Source organism: Scyliorhinus torazame, chromosome 24 (assembly GCF_047496885.1).
Source record: "Scyliorhinus torazame isolate Kashiwa2021f chromosome 24, sScyTor2.1, whole genome shotgun sequence".
Taxonomy (NCBI): Eukaryota; Metazoa; Chordata; class Chondrichthyes; order Carcharhiniformes; family Scyliorhinidae; genus Scyliorhinus; species Scyliorhinus torazame.
The window spans coordinates 16253491-16264683 of NC_092730.1; the positions used below are offsets into that span (position 1 = coordinate 16253491).

General features: G+C 50.1%; 1 protein-coding gene across 1 annotated transcript in view; it reads left to right on the forward strand.

Annotated features, from left to right (window-relative positions):
• LOC140399921 (heterogeneous nuclear ribonucleoprotein U-like protein 2) overlaps nucleotides 1-9864 on the forward strand; it is a 35101-nt gene extending 25237 nt beyond the window's left edge. The window contains exons 11-14 of the mRNA XM_072489404.1: nucleotides 325-510; nucleotides 3038-3138; nucleotides 3502-3603; nucleotides 5284-9864. Of these exons, the coding sequence (XP_072345505.1) occupies nucleotides 325-510; nucleotides 3038-3138; nucleotides 3502-3603; nucleotides 5284-5343 (449 nt within the window). The 3' untranslated portion in view covers nucleotides 5344-9864. The remainder of the gene's footprint in view (nucleotides 1-324; nucleotides 511-3037; nucleotides 3139-3501; nucleotides 3604-5283) is intronic.
• The last annotated feature ends 1329 nt before the right edge of the window (nucleotides 9865-11193 follow it).

Genomic DNA, 11193 nt, shown 5'->3' on the forward strand with positions numbered 1-11193 from the left:
ATCGCACAAGTTTTCTGTGGATGTTGGTCAAGCCCAGGTGTGATGCCTCCCATAGTTGAAGGCAGTGTCGCGTAAGCAGAGACGGTTCGGGGGAGGAGGGGGTGGTGGAATAGTCAATACCGGGTACACACAACCCTGAGGGGGTTATCAGTAAAGGGAAACTGTTTCCAGTGATAGGAAGGTCGGTAACCAAAGGGGTGCAGATTGAAGATAATGGATAAAAGAAGCAGACCGGGAGCCGCGTTAGGGCTGTTGCCCCTCTTTCCGCTGCCCCCATGCCACACAGATTTCCCCTTTGTAATACCCTTCTAACGTTGCTTTCAGTCAACTTTACACTCCCCGAGACAAGTGACTTCCTGGACACGGTGACTTACGTGGAGCTGGAGAAGGAGCCGGCCAGCAAGCTGGTGAGCAAGTACCGAGACGAAGCGAAGAAAGCCCGACCCCAGCAGGAGAAACGGCAAGATCGACGCAACTACCGCAACCGTAATGACCGGGACCGGAACTACGGTGAGACACCACCCGGGGGGGGGGGGGGGGGGGGGGGGCAGGACCCTAATGTCCTTTATATGTAGAAAATAGAAGCAGGAAGAGGCTATTCAGCCCTTCGAGCCTACTCCGCCATTCATTATGATCATGGCTGATCATCAAATTCAATACCCTGGTCCCGCCTCTCGCACCCCCTCCCACCACCTCTATATCCCTTGATTCTTTCATGCCAAGAGCGATATTTCATTTCTCAAAATTACACAATGTTTTCGATGCAACTGCTTTCTGTGATAGCGAATTCCACAGATTCGCCACTCTGGGTGAAGACATTTCTGCTCACCTCAGTCCTAAAAGGTATGTCCCTCATCCTCAAACTATGACCCCTAGCTCTGGACTACTCCACCATCAGGAACATTCTTTCTGAATCTATCCTGTTAGAATTTTATAAGTTTCCATGAGATCCCCTCTCACTCTTCCAAACGCCAATTAATATAATCCCGACTGACTTACTCTCTCCTCATATGTCAGTCCTGCCATCCCAGGAATCAGCCTGGTAAACTTTCGCCTCACTCCCTCCATAGCAAGAACATCCTCAGATAAGGACACCAAAACTGCCCTCAATACTCCAGGTGTGGCCTCACCAAGGCCCAATACAATCGCAGTAAAACATCCCTATTCCTATACTCCAATCCTCTCGCTATGAAGGCCAACATACCATTTACCTTCTTTACCGCCTGCTGTACCTGCCGCTTACTTTCAGCGACTGATGCACGAGGACACCAAGGTCTCGCTGAGTATCCACCTCTCTCAATTTACGCCCATTCAAATAATAATCTGCCGTCCTATTTTTGCTACCAACACGGATAACCTCACATTTATCCATGTTATACTTTGCCTGCCATGCATAAAAAGCCCACTCAGCCTGTCCAACTCCCCTTGAAGCATCTCTATCCTCCTCACCGCTCACCCTCCCACCCAACTTCATATCATCTGCAAATTTGGAAATACTGCGTTTAGTTCCCTCGTCTAACTCATTGATATATAATGTGAACAGTTGGGGTCCGATGCACAGATCCCTGCGATACCCCACTAGTCACTGTCTGCCAATCAGAGCAGAACCCATTTATCCCAACTTTTTGCTTCCAGTCTGCTGACCACCTTTCTATCCATCCCCAGACACTATCATGCACTTTAACTTTACTTAGTAATCTGCTCTGTGAGATTTTGCCAAAAGCCTTCCGAAAGTCTAAATAAACCACATCCACCGGTTCTCCCTGGTCAACTCTACTGGTTACATCTTCAAAGAATTCCAGTAGATTTGTCGAGCATGATTTTCCTTTCGTAAATCCTTGCTGACTTTCTCTGATTACACCCCTGCTTTCCGAATGCTGTGCTAGGAAATCCTTGATAAGGGAATCTCGCACCCCCTCTTTTCCTATGCCTTCATATCTTGGAAATCTAGTTTTGAGGAAGCTTGGTAAACAGGTGGCGGGGTGGGGGGGGGGGGAGAGAGAGAGAGAGATTCATTCCACTAGTTCGTTCATTATTTACAGCACAGAAGGCCATTCGGCCCATCATGTTTGAACCAGCTTCCAAAAGAGCATCCTAGCTAGTCTCATTCCCCAGTTGGGAGTCACACCAAGCATTAAGGAGGATGGTTGTGGTTGTTGGAGGTCAGTCTTCTCCGTCTCTGGACATCGCTGCAGGAGTTCCTCAGGGTCGTGTCCTAGGCCCCAGCCATCTTCAGCTGCTTCATCAATGACCTCCCTTCCATCACAAGGTCGGAAGTGGCGATGTGCAGTCATCAGCGAACAATGTTCAGCACCATTCACGATTCCTCAGATACTGAATCAGTCCCTGTCCAAATGCAGCAAGACCTGGACAATATCCAGGCTCGGGGCTGACAAGGGGCAAGTTACATTCGCGCCACATAAGTGCCAGGCAATGACCATCTCCATTAAGGGAGAATCAAACTTAGGTGGAACAGGGGTGCAGTCATTTAAACTGCTGCCTCACGGCTCCGAGGTCCCAGGTTCGAATCCTGGCTCTGGGTCACTGTCCGTGTGGAGTTTCCACATTCTCCCCGTCTCCGCGTGGGTGTCACCTCCACAACCCAAAGATGTGTAGTGTAAGTGGATTGACCACGCTAAATTGCCCCTTCATTGGAAAAAAATAATTGGGTACTCTAAATTTATATTAAAATACAGATTCAAACCATTACCCTATGACATTCAATGGCATTACCATCGCTGAATCCCCCACAATCAACACCCTGGGGGTTACCATTGATCAGAAACTGAACGGGACCCAGCCACATTAATACTGTGGCTACCAGAGCAGGTCAGAGGCTGGGAATCCTGCGGAGAGTAACTCTCCTCCTGACTCCCCCCAAAGCCTGTCCACCATCTACAAGGCACAAGTCAAGAGTGTGAGGGAATACTCTCCACTCGCCTGGATGAGTGAGTGCTGCTCCCAACAGCAGTCAAGAAGCTCGACTCCCAGGACACTCAAATGAACTGCCCTCATATTTGTCCTGTTTTTTTTCTAGGTGGTAACCGCATGGGCAGATGGGACAACAGGAACTATGATCGGCAGCAGTACGGGCAGGGCTGGAGCCAATCGTATGGCAACAACCCTGCGTACAGAGAGGTAAGAGAGACTGGGTCAGAGGTCAGATACCGGGAGGGGCCATTCAGTTAGATCATGGCTGATCTGTATCGTAGCTCTACCTTGGTTCCTTTAGGACCAAAGAAAGAACATGTCGATGGATACGCACGCTGGGCAATGAGTTAGGAATATAACAAGGCACATGATTTTGTTCCTGACCTGGGTTTTGCCCCTTCAGTTTCATTCATCTCTAACTCTGTGTTAGTTGGCGGTGAGCTGCTGGTGCCTTCGACGTTCCTGCTCTAGGAATGCTCCTGTCACTCAATCTCTTTCCTGTGTTTCAGGGCAAGGATGCTCCACATGTTTCCCAGAGTGCCGTAGTAACATTCTGATTTGTTGCCTTAGGATTACCACAAGCCCTATGACCGATACAGGCAGCAGTACGACCGGTCCTATTCACAGCCCTACGATAGATACAGGGACTATTACCGGGAGTATGCTCGCGAGGTAGGTGCCTATCTCCACGATCACCGGCTGTGGTGTGATCTGGACCGGTGGGGTTTACCGTCTCCAGATCCCGGGAACAATGGTTTGGGTTTGATGCATGCAGCCGTACGTTATTTATTTACACTTTTGACCCCGGTGGGAGAATGTGCCAGCGGCAGAAGGTCTTGGGGTCTGATCGGTAGTCTGCAAGCTGGCCAGTGTCAGCCAGAACAGTGCCGATGATTTGTAGTCCGGTAGCATAGCAATGTTACTGGATTAATAATCCCGAGGCCCCCGGACTGATGCTTCAGACGAATCAATTCCAATCCCAATACGGTGGCTAGGGAATTTAAATTCAATCAATTAATAAATCTGGAATAATAAAATTAATAATTATCCTGATATTATCGAATTGTTGTGACACCCCATCGGTTCACGAATGTCCCCTGGGTAACACAGTGGGTAGCACTGTTGCTTCACAGCACCAGGGTCCCCGGTTCGCTTCCCGGCTTGGATCACTGTCTGCGGAGTCCGCACATTCTCCCCGTGTCTGCGTGGGTTTCCTCCGGACGCTCCGGTTTCCACCCACAAGTCCCGAAAGGCGTGCTTGTTCGGTGAATTGGACATTCTGAATTCTCCGTCTGTGTACCCAGACAGGTGTGGCGACTTGGGGATTAATGCAGTGTTAATGTAAACTTGTGACAATGGTAAAGATTATTATTATTTAGGGAAGGAAATCGGTTGTCCTGACCCGGCCTGGCCTACATGTCACTCCAGGCCCACAGCAGTGCGGCTGACTCTTCACTGTCCCCCTGAAGCGGACCACTCGGTTGTATCAAACTGCTACCGAGTGCACTGTGGGGTTTACCTGTCCCGTGTGGAGTTTGCACATTCTCCCCGTGTCTGTGTGGGTCTCACCCCCACAACCCAAAAAACATGTACAGGGCAGGTGGATTGACCACGCTAAATTGCCCCCTTAACTAGGGGAAAAAAAGAATTGGGTACTCTAAATTTAAAATAAAAAAGGGATGGGCAACACGTGCTGGGCCTTGCCTGCGATGCGCGCGTCCCAACAATAGAATCATAGAATTTACAGTGCAGAAGGAGGCCATTTGGCCCATCAGGTCTGCACCGGTCCTTGGAAAGAGCACCCTAACCAAGCCCACACCCCCACCCTATCGCCGTAACCCCACCTAACCTTCTTTGGACACTAAGGGCAATTTATCACGGCCAATCCACCTAACCTGCACATCTTTGGACTGTGGGAGGAAACCGGAGAGCCCGGAGGAAACCCACGCAGACACGGGGAGGATGTGCAGACTCCGCACAGACAGTGACCCAAGCCGGGAATCGAACCTGGGACCCTGGAGCTGTGAAGCAATTGTGCTAACCACTAGATGAAAGCTGTGGCGGGGTGCGGATACAGTGGCAAGACTTGCCATTGTTGCCCTCTCTAGCTAGGGGAGCAGAATGAGAATGCCAAGCAATGGATAAGTGTTGTGGGTATAAGGGGGGGGGGGGGGGGGGTCTCGGGTGTATTACTGACCCTTTTGATCACATTTTGTTTTTGATGTAAGTTTCCTTTTTGATGCAGCCTCCCTTTTATTTTGTCCCTTTTTGTTAACTGAAGAAGAGTACAATGTGCATTCTTGTGGAAACGAGACACTGTTAACACTCCGTTTTGTTCTTTCCTCTGTCCAGTGGCACCGCTATTACGAGGAGCGAAATCGGTACTACAACAGTTACTATGGTTACCGATGAAAGCTCGCCCGTGTGCGCACCCCCTAGCCTGAGTTTTCAGCCAACCTCCAACATAGTTTCATTCCGGTGGAGCAGCAGGTGGCTGTGTGTGGAGGGGGGGGTTTAACTCAAAATGTTTTCGGCTAGCGTGTAGATGTTCTGTTTTTTTAAAATTTTTGTTTTTAACTCCTCTTCTGCAAACAAACGGAGTGCCTGGCTTCCCCAGAGGCATTTAAGCTCTTCCTTTCTCAACAGTGATACCACAGTAGCTAACGCGGAATGTATAAAATGCGTTCTCTCTCGCTTGTGCGCGCGCGCTGACTTCCTGCTCCTTCGCCCATGTGCATTCTCTTGGACCCGCGTGCGCGCGCTCCCATGCTCGCCTGGGTGGGCGGCATTCGGTCTCATTTATGCGCGCACGCGCGTCTGCTCCAGCAACCGCCCATAACTCTGTCTTCAAGCTCTTGACTAACACCGACCTGTCGACCAAGCTCACCGCCGCTGGCTGTGTTTTCTGGGCCTACCTTTGCAAACAATAAGATCGCTTAGTAGCGGTTCGGGGTGGCGGAGGTCGGGGAATGCGATTTGCCTTTGGTGCGGCATGCGTTCATGGACGTGTTTTAAATAAAACTCGTGAGGGAAGTGGTTTTACCCGTGTCGGTACAGTGGTATCGAGCTGAGGGATCAAAAGGCTGCCAGGACAAGTTGTCAAGCAAACTTGTGCAAATCTGGCAGTTGTCACTGGTATCGGGGAAGCGGCAAGATTCCGCACCCAGTCCGACTGAGGCGTGATCCTGTCCTCCCCTCCTTCCATGCCCCTCCAGAACCTTATCGGACTGGCGCCTCTTCGGGGAATGTCCGACCACTTGACTGTCCAACCACTGCCCGCGTTACCCGCTGTGAAGCTGAAACCTCCTGGTGAAGCCAGCTCCCTAACAGGTTGCACACAGGCGTCTCTCTCTCTCTCTCCTTCCCACAGCCCAAGTACCGCGGGCGCGCAGCAGAAGCATCACTCCTTTGACAGGGTAACCGACCCTGGGCTTTGGACGCTCAAATATAATAACGGCAGCCAGGCTTCTTAAAGTGTGAGAGAGAGGGAGAATGTGTGTGACCGCTGTGTTTGTGACAGAACATGCCGTCCTGTCAGTATAACGCTGATACGATTAAAATTGCTGCTGCAAAGCAAACCATTGGGCTAAAGCTGGCACTCCGTCTAATGCAGATAGGTGTGCGTGCGTCGCTGCTCCCTAACCTTCATTAACCCAACGATTGCCAGAGGTGGGTGGAGCGGCTGAGTTTGGTCTTCTGCGCAGATAGTGCAGTCCTGTCACACCCACCGATCAGATTAGAGACCGGCGGGCGGCCGGTGACGTGAGCGTAAAGGAGACCAGAAAGTGTGCAGAAGCCAGCAAAGTTACTTTTTGTATTTCCGACGCTTTGAACTTTGTGCAGCCTCTCCTGCCACAGCCTTCCAGCGAAGCCTCGGTTTAATGTGCGCATGTGTGTTCGCTTTTCGATTTCTACCCACAGAGCGAGAAATAAGATTAGCTTTTCAATTGGAGCGATGTTTTTGTTCCTTAATCATTAGCCTGTTTTTGTTCCTTAATCATTAGCCTGCAGGTTATCAGTGTGTGACGTGGGGGTTTGGGGATTTGGGGGGGCGGGGTGGGGGGTGTACAAGGAGAAGAGGCTGTTTTCGGATAAATGCATTGGTTGTTCTGCCTAAAAGAGTTCTTTCCTCGCGCGGCGGTGCCGAACCGCAGAGGGTGGGTAAAGGAAGGACCGCTCGCCCATGTGACTGGCTGGTCTGCAGCATGCCAGATCAGCGGTCGACCCAGGTGCGCGTGTGCCCCACCCAGCGGGCATTGGGAAATTGGGAGCCAACTTGTTACCATTTCTGGGCGGGTGGATTGCCCGTCCAGGATTCCTCCCGATAGTTTCGGGGATCCTGGATGGAGGGGCAGTTGACCCTTCAGGTGTTTAAACCAGGAATGCTCCCAACCCTCACCCAACCAAGGTTGACGTCAACAGGCACCAACTGAGGGTAAAGGGACCGACGCACGGATACTTAGACAAGTCCAGGCCAGGCTGGGCTGATATAGATGTGACCCTTCATCCTCTGAACCTGCCTCAAGCCAGTGCCACCGTGCGACATTTTGTAAAGAATGCGCAGGTGAGGTGATCCTTTGAACCATAGGACTTGGAGTAAGATCACATTCTACCCCCCTGTCTCGGAGAGGTGTGATTTGTTTTCAATGGAAGGTGAGAATTAGGAGACAAATGTTTAGAAGCGAGCAAAAAAAGTTTCAGCCAAATTGATTCTTTTCCTGGGATGATAGATTTTGATGATTTAAATTCTGCTTCGGTCGCATACAGATACTCTATATCTTTTTTTTAGAATTATTGAGTGGCGCGAGGAAGACGAGGCGAGAGAGGAAAGGCTGTGATTTCCCCCTCCGAGTCCTGCCTGCAGGTGGAAAAAAATAAATAAAGGGCGCACGAGGCCTAGATTTCACACCTCGTGAAACGTCACTGGGGGAAAAATGAGTTCCATGCTGGTTCGGAGTCGTTTTGGAGCCTGGTGGAGCCTGAGGGGGGGGATGGGGGGGGGGGATGTGGCGATATTTCCATCAAAGTTCCCAGTTTTCAGTTGTGTGTGTATGGTCCTTCTTGCTCACCATCTGTAAACACGTGGGTTACTGGGAGCCAAGACTGGTTTGACCCGGAAAGTCCCCTGGTTTCCCCCCTCCCCAAACCCCTCAGCCCGCTCCCCAAACAAGGTTTTGCCAGCCTGTGCTGCTTTCATGCAAAACCCACCCTCCCCACCGTCTTTGGTGGCCCTGATAAGGGAACCGGAAGATGCACTCCATCGGAGCACGTTTCCAGTACTGGCTTGGAAGTCGGCTGCGCGCTTTCGTAGCTGCGGGAGGGTGGTGCTGGAGGTCTTGCATCTTAAAATAGGGCATCGGGATTATCTTTCTCTGCATTGGGGAAATAATGCTTTTCTGCATGTAAATTTTGTCTTTGAATTGTGGCCCTCAACGGGTGACCGTCCCATAAGAACACCGTCCGCCGCAACACGTGGCTCGCTGGGTTCCTCATCTCTCTTATTAAAAAGAAACACGAGCCGTACTCCTTCCTTTCTTTGTCTCCTTTCATTCCCTCTGCCCCCCTCACCTAGAGCCTGTGCAGCGCAAACCCTGTAGTTTTGTGTTGGGGCCAGACATGGCAATCTGTTCTTGCTGATAGTCCCAGACTTTAAATCTGTTTCCCCCGCCCCCCCCCCCCCCTTTCTTATTAGCAATGTATGTATATTTCAATTTTTTTCACACATACCTGTTACGCATCAGGTGTTGCTCTATCATATTTGTGTGTAGCATTTTGCAGGAAAAAAAGATTTTATTAAAAACAAACACCAATCTTTTGCAATGTATAGCGAATCTCCTAGAGAAACAATAAATACCCGGTTCCTGACCTTTCTTTTTTTTTCAAAAGAGAAAAGGTTTTTGCATGTAGTTTTACTTCTAATTACACAAGGAATCTGCCTTGTAACAGTTAGTCTCTAATTGACCCTGAAACCTGCCATGGAGCAGTTAGACTCTAATTGACCCTGAAATTTGCCTCCGAGCAATTGGCCTCTAGATGTCCCCAAAATCTGCCTTGGAGCAATTAGCCTCTAATTGCCCCCCCCCCCCCCCCCCCCCTTCCGCCCGAAATCTGCCTTGGAGCAATCGGCCTTTGCCTGAAGCTGGAATTCGCCTCGGAACAATTAGTCTCTAATTGACCCTAGAACTTCCTAAGCTTGATTAACCGCTGGAACGTATAAATATTGCGCTTTGTTTTGAAAGGGACACATACTAAATTACATACAGCTGTGGTACAGCACTTGAATAATGCTTTGTATGTGGTATAAATTTCTTATCCTCAAATTGTGGTCCGTCCCCGTACATGTCATGAGCAGCGTCACGGGGGACGGGAGCCAGTTGCACAAAGAATTATAATAATTGTTTCAAAAACGGGGGGGGGGGGGGGGGGGGACCTTGTTCCAGCTGCTCAAAATTATGCCAAGAGTCCTATGGTTACAAGTTGACACTTCACCGCGGCCGTTTCCTCGACAGACCCTGGTGAGCGGCTGCGCAGCGGTCTTGCGACGGCGTGCACCCGTGTGGCGCTGGAAGCGCGGAGTCGCCGGCGTGGGGCTCCGCGGACAGGCCGGCGCCCTTCGTGCAAACCGAACCCCAAGGCCATGCTCTGCTTCGGCCCTGCTGGTCTGCGTTTTCCTTGCTTTGTGATGCTGACGGGCAGTGTCTCTTTTTTTTTTCCGACCTACGGGGAGCGGTGGGGTGGGGGAGGGAGGGGACCTATTGGCAATGCAGGAACACAAAAAAAAAAAAAAAATGGGACTGTCTGATATATAATAAATGTGTGTACAATGGAGTTTGTGTCTGTAATTGGGCACGCCGCTGCCTGGCGGCAGCACCAAAACCGAGAGATTTTAAATGGAAAACAAAATTCAGTAAATAAAAGATTTGCTGTAAGCTGCCCGTTTTCTGCGTGTCGTTTTGTTAGAAACGCAATGACGATGTTCCTGATATGTACACACACCGCTCAACCTCTTGGACTCCACAGGGGGGGATGTGTTACGCGAGGGAGATATTAGGAAGTTGGGTCCAGAAATGAGACCCCCGACGTAGCAGGCAATTTAGGGGTTAAACAGCCTGAGGAGGAGGGGGGGGGGGGGGGGGAAGAACCAGCTAGCGCAGTTAGAGATACACCCGCACCTGGCCGAGCTACCTTGTCCCAGTCAGACTTAACTGTGTTAGTGGGAATACACAGCATGCCCCAGATCCATTGTTTTTCGGGACACTCCTGTCTGACCAGCTATTAGCCCTTTACAGAGTCTGATTGTCTCTTTGTCCGGCAATGGGAGTTTAGTTGCATAGCAATGGCATGGCTCTGTTCATTTGTATAAACGGGAGTGGGCCAGGGCCATCAAACAGCCAAGATAATGCCGACGTGTTCAAATCTGGAAACCCCAGCTGAGAACCTTTGTTTGAGGGGCTGGGTGGAACTTGGAGAGAGAGAGAAAGAAAGAATGCTGTTCTAAAGGTTACAGAGGAGGAGGCTTTGGAAACCGACCGAGGTTATGAAAGTTGCCATCGAGGAGGGCTTTTGCAAGAGGGTTCTGAACGAATGTCCCAACAAAAGAAAAGTTGCTTCGTAAATGCAAGTATCTTTGCCGGTGTAAGTGGCATGTTGTGTTAAAATGCAGTTAAGTGGGAACTAGTGTGTTACAGTTTAAAAAGCCACATGTAACTGCTATTGTTAGGGTTGAAGTTTAAATATTGTTTTCTTTTTTAATAAAGTTTGTTTATAAAATAACCAAGTCCTATTTCTTATATTACCCAACAAATCGATCTTTCTGCACCATCTTAAACACTTTAAGACGTTATGCCTCTGGATCAGACTCTTGGCCACTGTTGAGAGCTGAGCAGGTATCCGTAGATGGTACAATCAGTTAGTCATGTAACTTGAGGCCACGGGAATTTCTGCCCAGTTTCTTAGCCCAGAAAGGCACCACCCCCCCCCCTTCTCAAATAGGTTAATGATCACGGTCCCCCTCCAAATTGCAGTATCCCAAGCTCCTTGCACATTTACGTTCAGCTTCCTGTTACCATAACACACAGGAGCAGAATTAGGCCATTACGGCCCATCGACTTGGTCCCGTCATTCAATCATCGCTGATGTGTTTCTCACCCCCATTCTCCTGCCTTCTCCCCATAACCCCCTGATCCCCTTATTAATCAATAACCTATCCATCTCTCGGCGCTGAGGACCCGGGTTCAAATCCCGGCCCTGGGTCACTGTCCG